At 41.8% G+C, this 23,502-nt stretch overlaps 1 protein-coding gene across 1 annotated transcript in view; it reads right to left on the bottom strand.

Annotated features, from left to right (window-relative positions):
• The window catches only part of PLB1 (phospholipase B1), a gene marked incomplete at its 5' end in the record, with an annotated part of 89,305 nt that overhangs the window by 19,491 nt on the left and 46,312 nt on the right, over positions 1–23,502 (bottom strand). Inside the window, 17 exons of the mRNA XM_081998591.1 lie at positions 1,689–1,766; positions 3,630–3,701; positions 4,806–4,901; positions 6,682–6,786; positions 7,214–7,295; positions 8,184–8,284; positions 8,693–8,758; positions 9,895–9,975; positions 10,120–10,171; positions 16,694–16,802; positions 18,061–18,104; positions 19,142–19,209; positions 20,917–20,975; positions 21,703–21,763; positions 22,161–22,220; positions 22,854–22,925; positions 23,406–23,501. Of these exons, the coding sequence (XP_081854717.1) occupies positions 1,689–1,766; positions 3,630–3,701; positions 4,806–4,901; positions 6,682–6,786; positions 7,214–7,295; positions 8,184–8,284; positions 8,693–8,758; positions 9,895–9,975; positions 10,120–10,171; positions 16,694–16,802; positions 18,061–18,104; positions 19,142–19,209; positions 20,917–20,975; positions 21,703–21,763; positions 22,161–22,220; positions 22,854–22,925; positions 23,406–23,501 (1,302 nt within the window). The remainder of the gene's footprint in view (positions 1–1,688; positions 1,767–3,629; positions 3,702–4,805; positions 4,902–6,681; positions 6,787–7,213; positions 7,296–8,183; positions 8,285–8,692; positions 8,759–9,894; positions 9,976–10,119; positions 10,172–16,693; positions 16,803–18,060; positions 18,105–19,141; positions 19,210–20,916; positions 20,976–21,702; positions 21,764–22,160; positions 22,221–22,853; positions 22,926–23,405; position 23,502) is intronic.

Genomic DNA, 23,502 nt, shown 5'->3' with positions numbered 1-23,502 from the left:
TTCCCCCTTCTCTACAACCTGGAGATTTTGTCCGTGACCTAGAAGGTGGGGTCTCCAGGTTTGAAGTCCTGCTCTGTCTCAAAAGACATCAGATGTAAAACCAAACAAAAATCAACAATAAAATCCTCTGCAAAGTTATAATATTATAATAATAATATAATACATTAATATTTCCAATGTACCTTGCTAAAAAACTACTCTTTTCCTAGAAACTTTCAAAAAGGGCTTGCTATCACTAAATATAAAATTTGAAAAAATTTTGAAGCTTCAAACATTTCAGTAAAGAGGAACATCAGATTCTGAATAACTGGACTTTACCATAAATTTGTAGATGATAACACAGCTATTATGTTTATTCCAACAATTGAGGAAAATGAGTCAGCCACACATTGCAGAACACCTTGGTTCACCAGCAAAGACAACTGATGAATGTGCCACCCACACTTTTTGGTAGTGAGCAACAATATTAGCAAAGAAGGCAGCAAGAGAAAAATTGTAATTGTTGTAATGGGCAGTCCCTGAAAGAGCAAAGACAGTTGCTTACGCTGATCTGAGCCGGCCCTGCTGGAGTGAGAGGTTGGTCTAGGGATGACTTGAGGTCCTTTCGAACCCCAATTATTCTACGATTGCACAATTTTACCATTCATAGAAAAACTAGATGGACCAGTGGTCTTCAGAAAGCATGGTTAGTGTTAAAAAACATCAAGACAAACTCATCTGTTCTTGTAAAAAATGGTGTAATAGGCTCTATCAGCCGTCTGGTTAAAGGCAATCTGCAGAGGCTAGAAGGACGGCTGGACGTATTTTTAGATCAGAGACGAAACTGTTTCTTTACTGTCTCTATCTCTTTCCTTTACCATATCACTTCAAAAGCTATTGCTGTTGATCTTTAGTGGAAGTGCAAGAATTACCCATTAAAAGTATAACTGCAGCTCTACAGATAAAAATCCCATTTCAATATTGCAAACTATGGCTCGCTGAAACAGTAACAGCTGTTGCTCTTTGTAACCCTCAAGGTACACAGACATTTTAATAATTTGGCTAGGCATGAGGACCCCCAGTATGCCAAACTAGCCCAGCCCGTTTTGACTGCCATCTCCAATCACAGTCAGTCTGCATGCCTGCAGCCATGTGTCAAGAGCAAATTACCGCACCATTTCTCCAAGTCCTGCACCAAGTTTCTGCAGTTTGTTTAATCTACCTTGTGGTAGTTACTCTGTCATGGTGGAAAATGGATTCCCATCAGCTATGTACCTGGCTGCCTATCCAATATGTAAAGGTAACTGCCCTCTACAGGTTAAGCTTACTTGAGGGCATATAAGTACAGTGGCTAAAGAAGAGAATATGTAAACCTTCCTCAGATCATTTGTGGGCTCAGGGTTCTAAGTTACATTCTCCCTGTTGTGAGGAACTTGCTATCCGAATTCATGATGTGTCCCAGGTGACTTACTGTTGAGAGCAGTTTTGACACAACTGCACCAATTAATACAGTTCATTTTGTTTGGCTGTTAGGAAAAGAAGAGTTTAACATTTGTTTACACAGGAAAGAATGCAATGCAAGGTAGACTTCCCTTTCTGAAAACTGTTAATAGTTTATCTCATCCATAAATTCAGGATGATGCGTGAACAGTCACCAGATACAGCTTTGCATAGTTTGCCTAAAATGCAGCAAAAGATGCATCAATTACCTCTGTTGGCTCATTAGTGGGCTCCACAGGTGGATATGTGTAGTTGCTATTTTTGTACGTTCCCAGGAATGGTTTGTTCTGGAGAAAGAGGAATACAAAAGTAAGAGAAATTAGGCAATCAACACATGGCACAGACCATAGCAAGTGATATCAAGACCTCATATTACCAAGAAAGTAATTGACTAAGCTGCAAAACAGGGATCTGGATTTTGAAACCATGCTCCTTCCTTAAAATTCAGAAGTAAGACTTGTGTTTAGCACCTTATGGCAAAAATGACATATTCCAGATCCCGATTGCAGTTTAACATTTTCTCCTAACCTTCCACAAATTACTTAAACTTTATTAGATGTTTAGTCCTTTCAAAAGACAGTGATTTAAAGTCTAGAGAAACCTGGGCAGATCCTCCTGTGTCAGCAGAGAGGAGATGAAAGACTGATTACTGAAAGGGTCACTCTTCCACCCAGGAGAGGCTGTATAAATTGCATGGTTATTTTTGTCCCCTACTAATGCAAGATGGATTCAGGAAGACATATACATTGTATAGGCTAAAAAATTTCATTGGGCTGCCCACTTATCTCAATTAAGAGCAATTCCTGTATCTGCGTGAGGAGGTCTTACGAAGCACTAAAACTAGAAGGCATATTTAATTGATTAGAAGACCCACTGTTCTTTTATTTGCAGGGTTTTATCCTATTTTAAGTTGCCTTAATATAAATAATTTTCCTTGGCTTGTTGGGCCCTTACAGTCTGGCACACCTGATATTTTCATGGCCATGACTACCTGAAGGAGGATTTTAAAACTGTAGTGAGAAACTACGGGAACAATAAATAGAATTTGTGGGTGTCAGAATCTGAAATAATTTACTACTCTCTTTAGAAACACAGAAGGTGAAATCCCCTGGAAACAGTCTATTTATTCCTTTGTAGCACTGATTCATAGTCTTTACCTCAGAGCTTTCTGAGCAGGGAAAGCTACTGGCACTTCTATCAATTACTTTTTCAAAGCACTGTGGGCTTACTGTTTCTGAAAACAATGGCTATATATTCTTTGCAAGGGATATAAAACTTTTCTATGCCTACTTCTGAAAAGCAACATCTTTGAATAGGAGTGGACAAAGAGAAAGACGTATAAAATCCACATTATTTGGCACTGAAGAAGTTGCTAAGTTAATTTAAGCTGCCTGGAAAGAATACTGGGTAAAATGAAGTAGGATCAATTTAAGTCAATCTGAAGACATACTGATTAATAGCTCAGCAGATCTTCCTTTTCTGTCAGGATGGACACAATATGGACAAAATCCTCCTGTATGACTTGAATGACTGTCTCCAGACCCAAGAGAACAACTCAGCTCCCTGATCTGTTCAGTTCTTTGGCCTCCTCATTGAAACAGCTGAAGAAAGGGAGCCAATTATTGCTGACTGCAGCGGTCATTTCCACGTGCTGATACCTAGCAACCGTACTGCAAGTTCAGCAGCTTGTTTTATAACTGTAGAAGCAGCTTCCAAAGAATCTGAAGTACTTCTGTTATGGATCAGGCCAGGAAAACCAACCTGCCACTAGCTCAAGAGGTAACAGACACCAGGGTTTTCAGAGCCCCTGTGGTGCCCAAACCCCCTTGATTCTGATGGGAAAGCTAATGCAGCATATTCTGTCGTTTGCTGCTTGAGCTGCCTCTGTACTTCACAAACATAACAAAACACAACCTCTGCTACAACTGAAAACACACAAATCAGCAAGATGTCAATCAGTATTCATGGCACAGTAAAAGGCCAAGGGAAACCAGAGCAGGTATGTGAGAATACCTGCTCACTCAGAGGTAAGCAGAGAACAAAAACTTTCAATAGACTTGTTCCAAGCATACTGAACCCCTGCTCTCCGCAGCAAGCACAAGCATGTACAGCATCCCGATACCCAGCTTCCACAACGTGGGTATATTTACCTGAGTTGGACAGTCGAGGACAATGTCAGCCATGAAATCAAATGAGTCTGCTTTCTGGCCTACAGGCTGTAACTGGAAATGAAGAAAAAACCCCCTATTTTGTAACCATGTTGGCTCATCTTATATTCGTATGACAATTCTAATCCAAAAGAATCTAAATATACCTTTCAAATTTATATAAAGCTGCCTGTATTTACAGACCTTGATTTACCCAAGGCTGAAATGCATCAATTTCTCAGAAAGAACATGGCAACTGCGTAACAAAACAGCAACTCTAGAAAGAAGCTTAAAATGGGAAGTGGAAAGCTACATTGGATCAGTTTAAACTCCTGGAGGATTTTGGCAGGCACATGAAGTACCTTGGAATTTCGCCAGAAGGCAAGGTCGTAAACTCTCTTCTCTTGCATAAAAGACAAGACACTAAGAGTCCCTCAATTTTTATAGCTAAGCTGCATGATGGCATCTCCAACAAAAGGCTGTTTATGCGTAGAAGATTAAACCAAATTTAATTAGAGGTACTGCTTGATGATTGCAAGCAATCATGTCAGCTGTTAAGACATTACCCCAAAGTATATAGAAGTTACCATCCAGGATTTGAGATACCGCCTCTGACTGCCTGCGTACTCCTACTGCACTGCAACGCTAAGTAAAATGAGTTTGCTTAAGCAATTTAATGGTACATCTTTATTGAGCTTCACTCATTTCCAAAGGTAGTAAAACTAAACTGAATTAAAGCCACTTTAATTCCTAACAAGACATTCACAACACGTGGATTTAAAACAAACTTCTAAGTAATCAATTTTAAATTGGCATATGCAGTTACAATTCTTTATTTGATGGTTTTCCACATCAGCTCATAGAAACATCATCCTTACTGAATACTGTCCTGCCTTTCATGACTATGGATGAAATAGACTTGGAGTTGCTCAGCTGAAATCACAAATGACTGTGATCATACATTAAAGCACCCTCTCGTCCCCACACACTTTAAGAAGCACGAAGTCCTCAATTCTAGGCTGATAGCAGTGCCAGAATTTAGAGGGTATCTGACTAGTAAAGAAGAAACAAACACAAGGTCCAGTGTTATCCAGGCCTTCATTGCAATATTTATTACAGGGATTATTTTAATGGTAGTCAGATCTAGGTAAAGACCACATTACATGCCTGTCACCTTACCACAGCATTCCAGAGAGCCTTGGCAAGCTGAGAATGGCCTTTCTGGCTTGGATGGAAACAGTCGGGTGAAAAGTAGGAGATATCTGGACGCCCATCCTACAAATGAAAGCATAAAGGACATCTGAGTGCAGAAGAATCCACACAGCTCCAACCTGGGGTTGCCGAGGCCAAATCAGAGCCAGTAATGGGAGGTTCATGCTACTTGTTCTTGCTGCTCCAATGTGGAAAGTCTCATGCTTACCTGGTGATACAAAGTATACTTCAGCAGGTCCATGAGCTACCAAAAATGCTGAACTAGAGACACCTATGTGCATCCAAGCGCAGATCGACCCAGAAGTAGCAAAACTACCATTTTCAATTATGTGTCTAGTCTGTCTTTGGGTTCTGCAGTAAAGGTGGGTTCTTCTTCTTAGCATATCACCAGAACTGGCACCACAGGCACCACTATGCTCTGCGGTACCTTTACATGGTAACAAGGATGTTACGGATGCTTTACCAGAAGGAAGAGAGCCCATCTGCTTTTTCACAGCTGTGTTAGTTCTGCAAGTTTGAAAGGAGCAAGACGCAAGTAAGTTTTCAAGCAAAGGCAGCCAGGCTGGCCCAGTACACCAGTACACTCTCCTTTCTGAGCAAAGCTGTACATTAATACAGATACTGGAGCATCTGAAGGAAATGGAGCTTGGAAATTTAAACATCTTGGCTTTCATATGAGTATTGAGATGAGAAAGTTTACATCACAGATGACCGAACCAACATTTTTTTTGGTCAGAGCAGTCCTTCCTCCAAACTTGAGTAAGTTTTGACTCGATGTGTTTGGACTAGCTTATTAGAGGACTACTACCGAAATTTCCATCTATATCTGATCTTTTGCCAAGTTTAGAAGCAGTTTTCAGTTCAGGAACATCCAAATGCTGTGTAAGATATGAAGAAAAAACAGCATCCTGAACTTTCTTAAAATCCAAACTAATGCTTGTGAGACTATAAAAAAGTTCAGAAATATTTTACTGCTTCTGTTTTATTTCTGTGTTCCCTACCTCAGTACCAAAACCCCTAATGATGACTTTTCACAGGAACTGGCTTCACAAACACACACACACAAACTCAAAGCCTGTTTTTCCTGTGAAGCTTTCAGCCAGTTTTCCAAATTTGTCTGTAGCAGTATCTGAACTTTTCAAACTTGTCACTAGACATTGCCAGCATTTTCAGGATCACTCTGATTAAATTATACTAGAGCAATCCTTGCTCAATATTTTGCCCCATCTGCTCTTAGTTCCAGGTGAGATGAGGAAATGCAGATGTGTGTGAAAATTAGCAAATGGAGTTGCAGAGAAGGTTTGGGTAATTTCCTGGATTTATAGTTTACTGAGACTTACCATTCAAGGTACTGAAATATAATTGCCAATAACACGAAAAAAGCTCACTACATAAAACTACTACTTCCACCAGATCATATGTAAACTTCTTTTTCTGTCAGACAGAAGAAAGAGTCATGGGACATGAAGAGGATGTGATGCTGTAGTTTCTAGTGAGCAATGCAGCTGTGTTGCTTTAAGAACTGTAACTTAACATCTCTGTCTTTTATTAATCATGTTATATTTTTAGAAAAAAACAATTATGTACCCTTGAGGACATACACAAACGAATCTTTTAATTCAGGTTTTGATTCATTTTCCAAAACAATAATTCGTATTAACAACACAGTATATAAAACAAAGAACTGTTAATTATTATGAAAAAATCTGATGTACTATACCAAAAAGCAACAAGTTCTAATAAGAAAAGCACAGAACAATCTGAAACTATTTTGCATACAGCCTCTAAAAGGTTAGATACCCACACTTAGTCTTTTGCATGCAAAAGTCTCTTTAGACCATACCTGACCAAGAGGAATCTTGGGATTTTGGAGGAAAGGCTGGATGATCACTGTGAAATTGTCATGAGTATCATATCTGCCAGACTCCACTAGTCTCCGAATGCCAAGCTGCAGGAAACAACGCCCCCCCAATAATCCATCAATAACTCTGCATCGTAACTGTTGTTTATTTTTTTCTGAGAGCCCGAGAATGAGAAGGAAGCCTTTACTTCTTAACTGAAATACCCACAGATGTTGGCAAAAGGTGAGCCTTGCAAAGTGCCTGAGAAGGCTGGAACACAATACTATGACTGTCTCTGGGGGACAGGATTTTGGCGACTAAACTCCCACCTACCCATCTGTACTAGAAAACAAAATTTTTCTGAAGAGCTTTGCTGCTGGTTTTGGTCATATGGTATATTGGATAGCATCAAATTACCTCCTGCTTAGCCCATAGGGCCCATTTGGGTAAAATACTGTTATGATGTGTTGCTTGGTAATCAAGAGCTCACCTCAACTGGAAATAAAATAACCGCACCACTCTTGATAAACATACCTGGTAAGCTCTGGTAGCTTCCCTCACCATCGTTAAATTTGGTGAGTTGTCTCCTCCTATGAGAACACAGCTACACAGATAACTGTGGGAGAGGTTAGAGTAAAAAACAGGAATAGAGAGAGTTAGAGATCCAAGAATGCAGAAGTCACCCCTTGCCACCCAATGCCCTCATGACACGGGAAACAAGAAAGTCTGAACAGTCGTGTTTACGTGAAAATGCCTTATCATCCTTGCCATCGTTCTTCATTTCAACCCTTCAACTTATTTTTTGCCTCACATGAATGATACTACTATAAATCAGTTTGGTTTCACCCCCAGGTATATCAAAGCGATGTACACTGTACTATGATAGTTAATCCCATTCATTACACCCTGGCATCCAAAGGCTCTGCAGCCTGACAGAGGTGCATGCCAGTCCCTCTGGAACTAGAAAATAGATCTTTGAAATGTACTAGCTGCATTACCTCTGAGCTGATACCTTTCCAATCCACAATTCCTTTTCGATTCCCAAGACACAGAATTTGTCCCTGTCTGGAGGGTCAGCAAAGAATGCAAATTACCCATTGCAATAAAGCCTCTGAAACAGGAGAAACCCGTCTAGTCTGTAAATACTTCACATTCCTTCAGAAGGCCTGAAAATCCAAATGCTTGCAGACTTCAACCCCACCTTGAAGAACCCTGTATCGATAACTTCAACCCAAGCTCATTGATGTATACATTACGTATCACGGGAAACCTTACAGTTCTAGACATGGACAAAACATACAGATCCTCTGGCAACACTTAGGTCAAAGCCAAGAGAAGGCAATGCCATCAGGCAGGGCAATGTCAGCACTGCGTGGTGTGTACATAGGACTGTAGTGCTACCTTTGAACATCAGTTCAAATGATGAGAGAAGCACAGAATAAGAACACGCTTTATCATCATGGACAGTAAGCTCAGGTACAAAAGGAAGTCAAACAAGCCTTACTCTGCCATGTAAGTGGGGCACTGAACTTGAGTATCCACAAACAACTGTCTCAGAGGGAGGGGGTCCATCACGTCAACCAGACTCACTAGAGCTTTTGGAACCTGAAAGGTAGGTCAGACTTTAGCTTAGGAGGAGCTGGTTAAGCAGCCCACAGTGCATTTATTTTACCCCGAAGTCCAGCCATTGGACACCCCTTCCCTTTCTCCATTGTTGGAAGGAAAGAAAAAAAAAAAAAAAAAGCAGCACAACAAACGCCCCCCCCAACTCTCCCACCTCAACTTTTGATTCTTTTCCAACACCATGGACCAGTGTTTCTGTCTGTCTTTTCAGACTGCATCTCATTACTCTCAGATAGACAAGACAAAAGAAAATGCTTTTATAGAAGTCAATGGAATATGTTTAGTACCACAATGGAAAAAACCCACAAAATCAAACAAACAGAAGAGTTAGCACCAGTCAGTCATGTACCAGTATAAGCTAGAATGCTAGGACAATTTCACAGCACTTGCCTGCTTGTGCAGAATATCAAGAGTTTCTTGAATCCTTCTGATGAAATTCACAGCTGAGTAGTGATTCTGACAGAAACAGAAGAGAAGAGATTACTGCTAAATGGAGACACAAGGCATTTTGGTTGGGAGGCTGGATAATCACATTAATTCACTTCCTTTTCTGACATATAACACTGTGGTCAGTAGAATGTTCTTGCTTCTTTCTAGAGACAAGGGATTTTAAGCATATTAATTAATATAAAATGTAGAAAGAGTCAGTGAAATTTTGGATTTAAAATAAACCTTGTGGAGTAGCAGTATATTTAACACAAATCCACCGAGTCCTTCATATAAAGACACAGGACGGAACCCAGTCTGAATGCATTCTGAACAGCATAAACCAAGCAGCCATAGGCATGCTCATAGCCAGCTGATAAGCTCTTGTAAAATTAGGTGAAATCATTGCTAGTCAAGGTCATAGCTATAAATAAAGCTGTAAAAATTGGCGGCAGTAGCAAGGATGCCTAGCTAGGTTCCTACAGAAGCAGCAAATTTCTCAAGCACAAGGGGTTGCAGGAGAATTGAAAATGCTCACAAGAAGTTAGCATATTAAAGGCAAAGAGTAAGAGCTGGCAGAGAAAGGTGGCTTCTGCCTGCCACCTGCCCACTCAACTCCCATGATCTCTTTACGGCAGCCCTAAAGGCTTCTCCACAATCCAGAGAAGCATAAAATTCAAATGATATTGAGCACTACAGCAACTTCCCTCATACGTACCTCACCTGTTCCTAGCACCTCCCTACATTGTGAGTTACGGGGTGATGACAGTTGTAGGATTGGACTAGTGGTAGTTCAAAGCAGTATAATTCTTTCTTGGATGTCTAAAAAGGCTATAGAGGCCTTTTTGTTGTAGAGCAGTTACCACATCAGAGGAGTGAAGCTTTTCTTCCCTTCCACTTCTTCCTTGTGGTCAAAAGACAGTAGCAAAGACAGTGGTTCTTACCCTGGAGTAAGCCAGGGAGAACACAACCACCGTACTCTGTTGCTGGTAACTGTTTTTATATCAGGGCACTGTCAGCAGCAACCACCATCAAAACATACAGCAGCACATAAAACTCATTCTATCCCTGTGAAGGCTCTAAGGATCCACGGATTTCCCTTGTCATGCTTCTACACTGACATCACAGTCCCACTACAGTTTCTGTTAACCAGGTCTACTACTCACAGGGTCTTTGCAGTAGTTGCACAGATCGTTGCCTCCAATATGCACCGTTATGAGCTTCCAGTCAGCACTGAAGTCAATTCTCTGTGCAATAAAGAAGAAAATAACAAGCCTGAATTTCTTTGACTTTGTGATATGCACATGGTATCGTTGCAGGTGGATCTATCATGTGATTCAACATCTGTTTATTTTCATGCCATAAGATTAAAGGAGTCCCAGACAACTTACAGGATCAGTTTTCATTAGTCTCAGGAGATTTCTTGCTTGGGCTGGTAAGTGCCTGTCAAGAAGGACAACTAGTGAGTAAAAGAAACACCCTTACGGAGAGATCAACGTTAATGCTCTTCAGACACCTTAAATCAAGCTGTCAGATATCAGAAGGGTTGAGTGAGGAGACAGTACAATCCTCATGTTGCCATGATCAAATTACACGTCCACATCTTTGTGAAAAGTCAACATCAAATTGAACTTGAATACTGGTTTTACTCAAGTTCAGTAATTAATCTGGAACTGTAAGTTGAGCTTCTATTACAGTGAGCTTAGCACCTAAAACAGCTGAAAAGCCAGACAGAGTAACATGTTTGTAAGCAGATGGCCTGTTTAGAACTAGGCTGCTATCAATCTACTCCTCATGCACTAAACCAAGAAGGGAATCCCAAGTCCCAATATTTAACTGATCCCTCCTGCAGAGCTGAAGTGTTTCAGAGTTCACTGTGCACATCTCCCTCATTTCTATAGCCTGCACCCAGAATGAACACTTAATTTTCAATTGTGTAAAACAGCTCTGTGCACACTACCTTTCCAGGGTAATGAAAAATCCAAGCAACTTTCAGACTTACTCAGACAAGTTAAGATGACAGCCTTGCTGTTTTCCAATAGCCAAGCAAGCACTCTTTCTCTCTTTTGTATACACATACATACATACATATATATGTACGTATATAAACTGTCATGAGTTTCAAGTTACCTAGGCTGAACACTTCAACCTTGTTTGACTGCCCCAACATGTTGAACCTCAAATATGCATAGAAAAGAGAATGTGGCTGGAAAGCTCTGGCCTTCCAGGCAGCTCTGTAGCATGGTATGAGCTGCATCTCCCTTCAGGCTCTTGTTAGAAACACTTCAGTGACTGTCTGTCATTTCTGGAAGCACATCAGCTGTCATTAATAAGCATGATACTTGTTTTGTACGGCTTAGCTCTCCTTTGCAACACTGTTTTTACTGTAGGAACAGGAGATATCTCTCACCAACTTCCTCCAACTGAATACTGGTCTAACACTAACGTTAAGAGTATTTACTGGGGAATGGGCCCTGTCATACATCTACTTGTGAGACAGACACTGCATGCATGTAGTAGTTCTGTTCACTGTTATTCTTGTTCAATGTCATAACATACTTATTTATATGCCAAAGCTGTCACAAGCCACAAGGTCATGATTTCTTTCTGTTCTTACTGTGGAAACATGTAAGCTAGGGCACTGACTTCAATATTGATCCAGAAGAAAACACCACTTGTGGAGCTGACAGTCTGCAACACCTTCAATTTTTTATGTGGTCACTTTAGTGCTGATGCGTCCTGAGCCAATGCAGTCAGTAAGATCTAACATCTTGAATGAAGCAATGCCAACAACAACCCATCCCTGAGTTGCAGTGTCCACCAAATTTAGATCTTGAGCACAGATTAGTTTTGGTTGGAAGGGACCTTTAAAAAGTCATCTAGTCCACCCGGCTGCAATGAGCAGGGACATCATCAACTAGATCAGGTTGCTCAGAGCCCCGTCCAATCTGACCTTGAATGTTTCCAGGGATGGGGCACCTACCACCTACCACTGGGCAACCTGTGCCAGTGTTACTCCATCCTCACTGTGAAAAATTTCTTCCTTTTATCTAGTTGAAATCTACCCTCTTTTAATTTAAAACCATTACCCCTTCTCCTATTGCAACAGGCCTTGCTAAAAAGTCTAGCCCCATATTTCTTCTAAGCCCCCTTTAAGTACTGGAAGGTTGCAATAAGGTCTCCCCAGAGCTTTCTCTTCTCTAGGCTGAACAACCCCAACTCTCTCAACCTTTCTTCACAGGGGAGGTGCTCCAGCCCTCTGATCATTTTTTTGGCCCTCCTCTGGACCTGCTCCAACAGGTCCGTGTCTTTCCTGTGCTGAGGGCTCCAGAACTGGATGCAGGACTCCAGGTGGGGTCTCACCAGAGTAAAGTAGAAGGGCAGAATCCCCTCCCTCGACCTGCTGGCCATGCTGCTTTTGATGCAGCCCAGGATAGGGTTGGCCTTCTGGGCTGTGAGCACAAATTGCCGGCTCATGTCCAGCCTCTCATCCACCAGTACCCCCAAGTTCTTCTCGGCAGGGCTGCTCTCAAACCCTCCATCCACCAGCCTGTACTGGTACCAGAGATGGCCCCAATGCAGGTGTAGGACCCTGCATGTGACCTTGTTGAACCTCATCAGGTTCACACTGGCCCACTTCTTGAGCTTGTCCAGGTCCCCCTGGATTACCATCCTGTCCCTCAGGCATATCAACTGCACCACTCAGCTTGGTGTCATCTGCAATCCTGCTGAGGGTGCACTCAATCACACTATGTCATTGATGAAGATATTAAAGAGTACTGGCCCCAGTACGGATCCCTGAGGGACACTGCTCGTCACTGATCTCCATCTGGACATTGAGCCACTGACCACTACTCTCCGGATGTGACCATCCAACCAATTCCTCATCCACCGAACAGTACGCCCATCAAATCCATATCTTGCCAACTGAGAGAGAAGGATGTTGTGGGCAACTGTGTCAAAGGCCTTACAGAAGTCCAGATAGACAACATCGGTAGCTCTTCCCTTGTCACTTCCCTTGTGGTCACTCCATCATAGAAGGCCACTAGGTTGGTCAGGCAGGGCTTGCCCTTGGCGAAGCCATGCTGGCTTTCTTGAATCACCTTCCTGTCCTCCATGTGCCTTAGAATAGCTTCTAGGAGGATCTGTTCCATGATCTTCCCAGGCACAGAGGTGAGGCTGAGAGGTCGCTAGTTCTCAGGGTCCTCCTTTCAACTGTTTTTAAAAATGGGTGCAATGTTTCCCTTTTTCCAGTCTCCAGGAACTTTACCTGACTGCCACACTTCATGCTGGCCTGCTAGCAAGAAGGAAGCTGGGAGGGGGCACGGCCAGGACAGCTGACCCCAACTGGCCAAAGAGATATTCCCTACCATACAACGTCATGCCCAGTACATAAACTGGAGTTAGCTGGGGGGTGGAAATCACTGCTCGGGGACAGGCTATCAATCACCAGGTGGTGAGCAATCACTGTATTGGGCATCACTTGTTCTTGTACATTCCTTTGTCTCTACTATTGTTGTTGTTATCATTGTTGTTTCCTTCTCTCTTGCTGTCCTATTAAATTGTTCTTATCTCAACCCACGAGGTTTTTTTCCCAATTCTCTCCCCCATCCCACTGGGGGAGGGGGGAGTGAGCAAGCAGCTGCGTGGTGCTTAGTTGCCAGCTGGAGCTAAACCACAACACATGACTTCAAATATCATGCAGAGTGGTTTGGCAACTACATTAGCCAATTCCCTCAGGACTCTGGGATGCATCTCATCAGGTCCCATAGATTTGTGCATGTTCAGGTTCCTCAGGTGGTCTCGAACCTGATCTTCTCTTACACTGGGAGGGACTTTGCTCCTCTAGTCCCTGTCTTGCAGTCCGTCCACTTGAGATGTGTAGGAAGGAAAGGTTGCCAAGTGAAGACTGAGGCAAAGAAGTTGTTGAGTACTGCAGCCTTCTCCTCATCCATTGTTACCAGTTTTGCTCATTAGGGAGGGTACACTTTACCTTCCTTTTCTGGCTGACATACCTGTAGAAGCCCCTTATTCCTTATATCCTTTGCCAAGTTCAGCTCCATCTGTGCCTTGGCCTTCCTGACCCCATCCCTACGCAATCGGGCAGTGTCCTTGTACTCTTCCCAGGATACCTGCCCCTGCTTCCACTGCCTGTGCATCTCCTTCTTGTTCTTTAGTTTGTCCAGCAGGTCTTGACTCAGCCTCTTGCCTTCCTTTCTGGATTCCTTACACGTGGGGATTGAGAGCTCTTGCACTCTATGGAAAGTGTCCTTAAAGATCTGCCAGCTCTGTTCTGCCTCCTTGTCCCTCAGGGCAGTTCCGAAGGGGCCCTATTGACTAATTCCTCAAATAGCTGGAATTTTGCTTTCCTAAAATTCAGGGTCCTGACTTTACTCTTCACCTGATCCATATCTCTCAGGACTGCAAACTCCACCAGTGTGTGTGATCACTGCAGCCCAGGCTGCCTCCAATCCTGACATCACCGATTAGCTCACTTGCATTTGTGACCATCAGGTCCAGTATCGCACCCCTTCTGGTAGGGCTGTCTATTACCTGGCTTAAGAAGTTATCCTCAGTGCACTCCAGGAGTCTCCTGGATTGCCTACAAATAGCTTGCCATTCTATTTGTCCAGCAGATAACAGTAACAGTTTGCTAATGGGAAATACAGATATTCACAGTTCCTGTCATCTGTTTGCTCCTCTCAGTCTTAAATTCTAAACCTCCTTTTTTTTCCATGTGAAATCAGAGATCTTGGCCAAGCTCAGATCTTCAGCAACATGCTTCAGATCTATCCTTAACTCCAGCACGTACTTTGGCAATGAATGCAGATAGGCTTCGGAACGTTTTGCTGGATGAGGCCTGCATTGCTACGTTGCCATGAAGTTCACTAAAGAGCTCTTCAAAGCAGCCACTGATTTAAATTTTAAGAAACCTTCATTTCCAAAAGCTGGTAGGGGTGTAGAACTACGTGATTTCAGAAAGGTCCCAGCACCTCAGGAACGCAGTTTCCATATTAGCACCCAAAAGTGAGACAGGCCAGGTAACAATTCTGAAATTCCAGCATTAGCTGGTGGACTCTTTTTGTCCTCTGAATCCTAGGAAAATGGATGTTTTTGGCTGAGGAAGAATAAGTGCTGGATTGCATCATCATTCCAGAGCCAAATACCTACAGCAGGAGAAACATTCCTTACATTGCAATACATTTCAATATTCAACTAGGCTGCACTAATCTTCTCAGATGCATCAAGAGCCACAATGTGATGGAATAGAACCCCAAAATAAGCATGTCAAAGTTCAGGAATATTAGTGTAGGATATTACAGAATATTTTATATTACACGACTTTACTTCTACACACCTCTCTACAGAGAGTTATGAGACAGACAAAGAAAAGACTAGCAGAAATCTAGGACAATTGTTGTCTGCATCTCCTTACTGAATGTTCATGAAATGTGGTTGTAGAATATACATAGCTCCAGTTCATCATGTTTATACAGTGCAGCTGCTTGCATGGGAAGAGAGAAGACTAATTGGTATAGTAGACAATTTTTCATTGGATAACATCCATCAACTCATTTCACACAGCTAACAACTAACTACTTAATAGTAATGCCTTGGTTGCTACTGATACAAAATGCTTTAAGTCATATCGGAGACTTAATAGGTTGTATATCCTGTTTCAAGTCCTCCTACCACTCCAAAAGCCCGTTTAGGATTTAACTGATACAAAATACAGGACAGGCACCTATCTCATTTTTTCCTATAACAAGCAAAAGCTGAAGGTAATCAGGATATATGCTGCATATAGAAGTATGTTAATAAATTCTCATGAATGGCTGAATCAGAGCCATAATACTCGCATGTTTTTCACTGACATACAAAGATACATTCAGTCATCACTAGGAAACAAAATCCCTTCTCTCAGGTATGGGGTGCTGTAGGATATATCAGGGCACCTAGCAGGCTATTTCTGTCAGGAAATCCAAGCATTTACTCAGATTGCTAGTATAAACCAGAAGTTGCTCAAGGCCTACAGGAGAGCAATAAAAGTACCTGATAAGTCCTAACAATCTTTGCTTAGATACAGCAAACTCAAACACTTTACTTGGCTTCTGAACTTCACTTCCAAGACCTCTTTGGGAAGTAAGAGGGATTTTTCTTTAAACAAACAAACAAACAGATTAAGGTCTGGGTAATACCAACTAACAATGTCAAACCCAGGCATGGTCTGCCAGAACCTGTGCCCAAACTATGACTGAATTCCAGCAGCCATCTGTTTTGTTAATTAAACAGCACTGCCTCTTTCAATATGAAGCCAGGGATTTCTAGGATAAGCAGTACAGCAAAGCTCAACTCATGCAGCCTCCCAGGTGTGACTAAAAGCAAAGAGCCAAATTCAGATGACTGCAAGACATTACAATCTCTATTATAGTGGCTGAACTGGCTGCAACTGCACCAGGTCTGCAATGCACCAAAACCCATATATGACCATCAGCAATTCTCCCCTCTGTGGCTAGTTTTTTTCCTCTCTCTTGACCACTCTTGCCTGCTTCTCCAGAAGCCTCAGGCTAGAATTATGGAAGATTTCATCTAGCTTTTGTCTTAGTATCTCTTTACCAATTCACTACCTGCTCATTTTTTGAAAACATTCATGCTCTCAGAGATTTATTGACAGATAAATAGATAAATGAATAGATGTTGAAGAGGAAGGATAGAAGCCACCAACAGCAAACAGTTTCTACCGGTTTCTTGTTTGTGGATTTCATAACCAGGACTGTTGGCTTCATTTGAAAGTTAAGCTATGAAATAAGCCCATACATTTAACATGTTTTGAGCCAATTTTCAACTCTAACTAGACTGGTTTTGCTTGCTGTTCAGAGCAAGTTGTGACAGCACATAAGACAGTTGAAAGGGAATTAGATGAAGCATCCATCACCTGCAAATGTAAAACAAAAAGCTACATACTCAGCCTGTGCTCCAGGAACTGCCTGGTTAAGGAATGCATTTGAATCGTTCTCGCTCCCAGTGCCGGTCGAATAGCCCACAATAGTAACATTGAACTCTTTAAAGATGTCTGAAAAAGAAAGATGTCAATGAAGGGAAAATTACTACATCTGCTCCCTGTCTACAGGGACTAGCACACACCAGCTCTGCCACAGTTTTGCTCTCTGACAGCACAGCACAGCTGCTGCAGCCTCCACTCAACTAAGTCGCATCCACCAAGCAGTGGTGAGAGAGATCACCAGCTGGCAGCAACCCAGAGAGCAGCGTGCTTGCTGTGCCCTGCACTGTCACCAGTAGCAAAGACAAGCAGAATTGAGGACTGCTGCGTGCAGGTCTCTCCCATGTTGTAGTGGTTAAAGCCTAAAATAAAATCCTCAGTCATATGAGAGCGACTTTGTGAAGCAAGCCTGAGGGTGGCTTCAGCCCAGCAGGAGCTCGTTTTCTGCTGGAGGATACGGGTCTCCTTCACAGCTGTGCAAAATCTCACACTACTGACAAATATGAAGAAGAAAGCCTCAGATGCATGGTTCTGACAAAATCCCACCACCTTCTCCATTGCCTCCATAGCAGTTTCCAAAACGATGTTGACAGACTAATTCGCAGATGATAGTGAAAATGGTCACACTGTAAACTATAAAAACTACCTTAATCTCAAAGACCGAGTTTAACAACAATTTAATGAAGACTTTGTCAAATGTAATAGCATCCAGTGAATCAATTAATTGCTTATTCTAATTATATTCTTGTTACATTATGCTTATAATAAATGGGCAACACGCAGGACAGTTTACTGGACCTCTTCAAATGGAAGTTTGTTATTACAGCTGACCCAAACTGAAAATCCAGGGGCTTTACATTAACAATAGACTGAGCTACAAGAAGTTGCATGTTTCAGTGAAGAGAAAGTTAAAATTATTCCCTTCAGGTTACATGTGCGAGTAGTCAGCTTTATTTACCAAAGAGATCTACTTTATGCAAACATCTCTTTTTGGAAAAAGCTGTGGTGGAATATTTATTAAAAGCAAATTTTAATTGTATCACAAGCATGGACATAGCAAGCTTATTTAGAAATTCAAATGACACTCACCAATCAGTTGAGAAGTGAGGGGGAAAATAAAGGAAAGGAATTTCTAGCTGCTTCTCAGCTTCACTGATGAAGCCAACTTTTTATTCATTAGTCCTAGGATATTGTTTCTTGGAAAGGTAGTTCTTGTTAATTACTCTAAAACAGCTTTGAGATGCTTAAGAGCTCTGTGTAAACATATCAGAAATCAGCCCATTTCCTCTCTTCAATCTTGCCAATTAGATGTAGCAAAACATTAACTTACTAGGTAGAGTTGTCACATTCTGTAATGACGCATCTCCTCCAATACTAAAATGAGAAAGAGAAATCCCAGTCACCCATCTCTTAGCTGGCCACAGACAATAAGCAAAGTGAAAACCTACCACACATTATAAGAAAAAGCAAAGAGTGATTAACTTCGTAACTATCAATCAGATGACGTGGAGAGGATAGAAGTAGAAGTGCTGTTGGTGAGAATGGCTAAGGCTTCAGTGGTCAAGATGTTTGTCAGAAGGATTTAATGATCTTGCAGCTGCACAGGGATAAAGTCTATGATTATGAAATGCCAGAAAAATGCCTGAGACAGCTACATACTTGAATGATTGAGTCCTAGAGAACTGCAGATTAGAAGGTTGACTTTGAGGCCAGTTCCAGCCTCATGAAGCCACTCTAAGGCAGCACCAAACAGCCAGCCTCTCTGTGACAAGAGAGCTGCAGCGGCTCCTCTGTCTCATCTCCTGCTTCCCGCACAGGGGTATGTTCTCTTCAGCTTTTCAGTTGGTGGGACACACTGAGGACACACTCTGTCTTACGGAGAGGGGTTAGGACATCACAGAACTGCTTCAGGCAATGTCAGCTGAGCTACATCATCATATCAAAAAAATTTTAGCCTTTTATGACTGTGTGCTGCATGTGGTAAAAGTTTTTCAGTTAAACAAACTGTTTTCCATGGTGCTACAAAAAGTTCAGAAATAGCAAACTTTGAGAACTCCCGAAGGCAACTAGTTCTGACCTGTTTGTTCCAGTGATTTTTGTCCAGTTTTGTAGACTTCAAACTTGCCATCCCACCATAAAAATACAAACTGTCACAAGCAGCCAAAGATAAAAGCATGAGAGAAGTCAAAAGGCTAGCTTAAAAATCCATTGCTGAAAACATTTTCCTGTGAAGCCACCTTTATGACAAATCCTGGATCTTGATACATCTTCACAAGAAATGCTAGCCTGAAAAGCAGCTTTTTTTTCCCCCCCACTTTCTGACCTCCGAAAGGCCCAAAACATATGGAAGAGAATAATATTCTTTACAGGAAAGAATACACACCTCCTCATCACATTGGCTGAAGACTTACCTCCAAGACAGTCCCCGGTATTCGGTGTCCAAATCCAGGAGATTATCTGAGGCAATTCCTGTACCAGCCTGGATATTATTTTTCATTAACCAAATGAAATTAAAGCACAATTACTAATAAATACAATAGTCATTCATTCTGTAGTAATTCTATTTACTTGTTAATGCATCTCTTTAAAAGGTTTAGAACACATCTGACTTTTCCCCAACCTTCCTTCAATACCTTTCATAACTATGTACAAGCATCATATTGCAAATGATGTACAAAATATATGATGGAGCAGTGGAACAAAGGCTTACTTTGCATGGGTCTAGATGAACTGAAAAACTCATTTACTGTTGCATTACTCAAGAATGATGAAAAACAAATACATCTCAGAAAGAAGCACCATAATACCTTTACATCTATTTGAAAAGTACTGCGCTAAGTGGAGAGACTTACAGTCATACTACAGCAAGGAGGAAAGTACTCTCTACACTTACCCTAAAGAAAGAGGCAAACCTGCAACTAAAAACACCTTCTAAAACACCACCAGAATTCAGAAGCAGATTTCCTGCCAGCTGTGATTCTATAGTTTTATGCTAAGTTTGGGTACGGGGTGGTACTTCAGTACAGCCAAAGACTGGGCAGACTATTTACTGCTACCTCAGATTAAACCATACATAGAAGAAAACGTAGTATTATAAATTTTATTGAATTAATGGAAGACTGGTGTTCAGAATAACTATGCAGGAGCCAAGTTCTGCAGCTCTGAGACAGCAATGCACCACTGCACTTTCTATGAAAGCAGATTTTATTCTTGGTTCCTACAGACTATACTTAGAAGCAGAAACACCTGCAGCATCCTGGATATTATAATATGGCAACCACAGCGATGTACAGAATATCTTTCATTTGTCAATATTGCAGGTTTGCATTCAAATGCTTTATTTATTTCAGTAGCCTCCTGTGTGTAGGAGTTTTAGCAACATGCCTGCCAGGGAATTGTAAAGGCTTCATGGTTTGTACACACAATGTCTTTGTTGTTAAGGCTCAGATTCAGAGAAACCTATGTTCCAATTACGTCTTTCTGCCCAGTGTTTCCTTTGAGACAGCTGTAGAGTTTCAGTCTTTGACCAGTATGAAAACATTAGGCAGAAAGACGTAACTGGAATATGGGATGTCTGGATCTTGAGACATATTCCTTCTAGGCTACCAAAGCTAATCATCATCAGCAAGAACTACATCTTGATAAAGAAATCAGCTATGAGTTAAAACAGGTGCAATAAAAAGACTGAATATCTTCTGAAATTGATAAAGTCAGAGGGCTCTCACCCCTGTACATCCTTATCTCATTACGCTAAAATGAATAAAATACTAGTATCCAACATCCCTTAGTCACCCTCTGTTCCTGAAAGAACCAAGGCAAAAGAACAGGTTCATCAGTCCATTCCTATTCAGAAAAACTGTGAAAAACACAGTAACCTAAGGCTTGTACTATGTCCCATTATTTTCAACAGCATCTGATCTCTTCTGTCTCCAATTCAGCAAACTATTTAAGAACCTCTTCAAAGGATTTGGCTGTGTTTTTGCCTGAGTTCAAAAGCATGTGAATATGTGCGTGGGGGGAACAGAGTGCTAGAGAAGCTACACCTTCTTGTTCTAGCTGCTAGATCTATTATCATCTGTGAATGAATGGATCTTTACTTCTAGGTACAACAGCTATTTCCCCTCCACCGGAGCAGGCACATGTTTGTAGTTTTACCAAGAGAACAGTAAAACCACTATCTTCTTACCGTCAAAGAATCCCCAAGGGCTGCTATAATTTTCACATCAGCTGGCTTTAGGGAATGCACTGCAAAGGAAAGAGATGTAGTTGAAAATGGATAAGAAATATCTATTCTCTTCCATCACTGTATATGTGAAACATGCCATTGTACATTCTGATGCTCAGACATTGTTTTTGCAATATGCAGGTGATACAACAGGAGCGCTCCCCAGCTCATCTCATGTGGTTGTAGCAGCAGTATATGCATATTATTCAGCATCTCAATGGCTAGCATTACTATGGAAAAGACAGAAGATCAAGGAGCAAGTAACAATAAGTTGCAAACAATATCCAGCACCAAGATGAAGGTAAGACAATGCAGTATTAAACAAAACAGGAATAGCATATTAAAGCTGTAAGAAGGCGGCGAAGGACTAAGAAGATGACAATATGAAGTTATTTGAAAAAGTGAATACTGCTATGTCCTAGACCAGCATGCATGAAGCTAGATTTCCAGTTTCCTTCCCTGAGATTTAGGTGGTATCACTTACAGGCTATGTCAGCACACATATTTGGATTTTATCATGAGATATTTTGAAGTTCTCCACTGGCAGTGAGTTAAGTGGAGCTACTTAGTCAGAATGTTACCTTGCATGACAGTATGGCATTCTATCTATTAAGCAGCTGCTGAAAAACATGACATCTTTTCTGAGCAGTATTTTTCACAGTCCAGTCATTTCAGCAAAAATAAAAACTCATCTTGAAGGACAGTTGAAGGTAATTCAGCCTCTTAACATGAAACAGGCAAGACTACCTGAAGTTGCAGGATGGGAGGATGGAGACCTGTCCTCACATAGCAGCTGGCTTCCATAATTCTAAAGAGAAGAAAGCTGAATAGCATTTGGCTAGCAAATAAAGTCAGTAGTAACTAGGATCTTCCTAGTAAAGGCCAGGTGGATAAACCAGAGCCTGTTTAGCATGTAATTAACCAGACAAGTCTTGATTGCTCAATTCAATAGTCACATTCAGCATTGCTCAGAGTAGCATCCTGTACTGATAACCATACTGTCTGAGCATGTGTTCTTACAGGTGTTTCTGGATGCATTTTGCCTAACTCAGAGAATGCTTTCCTGTTCCATGCCGTGCACTCAGCCTCCCAAACCCCTTTGGCCAAAGGCTGATTTCAGCTGCAGTGCAGAGCATGACTCATCTGGTTATCATGTAGGAATGGATGCAGCAGAATAACAGCGGGATGGTGATGTTGACACTTACTGGAGTTTGGTTAGGGTACGTGTAATTACTGTTCTTATATGTTCTCAGGAATGGCTCAACCTACAAAAAAAGGCAATCTGAGTCAATGCAAAGCATCAGAAGAATACACAGAGATTTCCATTCCCCAACCTTCAGTTCTCAGATGTCTGTAGGTGATTAGAAGTTTGATGCAAATGAATCCCAGGGATTAAAAAAAAAGAAATGGCATTTTAAAAACCCATACAATAACAGTGTAAACCTGGGGCAATATTTTTACACAGCCAGAACCTACAGGATATGCTCAGAACCCTGCTGTGTGTGATTAACAAGAAGCTTGTGGTCTCACTGCAAGGTAGTCCCAGTGACCTCTGCAGAGCTGTGCTGCCTGGTGCCATTGTTGCTCCCTATCACCCACTGAAGCTTTGTCATTCAGTGTGGATACTTGATGGTCTTGACTAGTTAGGCCAAACACCCTCCCTTGTGTTTTGGCCAGCTGTGGTGTGTGACTGTAAGGAAGCTTACTCCTAGGACGAGCTTACCCTCCATCTCATGGGGGAGCTCTCATACTGTTAATGGTGGCAGTGGCACAAACTGTGTGGGGAAGGCTCAGACCACCCTCATGGAGACAGTGCTCCAGGCAGTTGGTAAAGGCTCACACAGACTCTCAGCCACCGCTAGCACCTCCACATAAACACAGACACCCTTGTAACTTACCTCACTTGGACATTTGAGAACAATTTCATCATCTATTTGCTGATTATCTGTCTTCTCACCTAATGGTTCCAGCTGTGGGGAAAAAGGGGGGTGCACAGAACAAAAGTGAATGAGTATCAGAAAGCAATGGGTAACGCTGTGCTACCAGCCGCTGGAAACCACTTCTGCAGCACAGGAAGACAACTGTAGTGCACTGCACCTGTGTTGGTGGCTGCCTCCATGCACTGCTGCTTTGTGTGCTGAAGAGGCCAATTCCCATACACCATGAATGTGGCCTGATGATCAACATGCCAGGCAGACATCATCTTCCTGAGAGAAGTCCCAACACCCCCCAGCCTTAACGTACATAACATATAAACTTTACTGGTTTGATACTACTGGTTTAACAGTTCAGGTGACCTTTCTTCACATGATCACTCTTTTCCTTTGTAAACACAATTAAGGGTTCAGAAGAGAGTGCTAGCTGCTTAGTAGCTCACTGGGGGGTTTTTTGCTGCCAAGGGCAGGATGGAGTGGACAAGGAGTGACCAATACAACCTTTAAAAATCTTACCATGTTGTTCCACAAACCACGTGCAGCTTGGGAATGAGACTTCTGGCTGAAGTGGAAACAGTCTGGGGCGAAATATGAACTATCTGGCAACCCCTCC

Source organism: Phaethon aethereus, assembly GCF_964289735.1.
Source record: "Phaethon aethereus genome assembly, chromosome: 3".
Taxonomy (NCBI): domain Eukaryota; kingdom Metazoa; phylum Chordata; class Aves; order Phaethontiformes; family Phaethontidae; genus Phaethon; species Phaethon aethereus.
The sequence above is the reverse complement of the archived record's forward strand: the minus strand, read 5'-3'. Positions and strand labels throughout refer to the sequence as shown.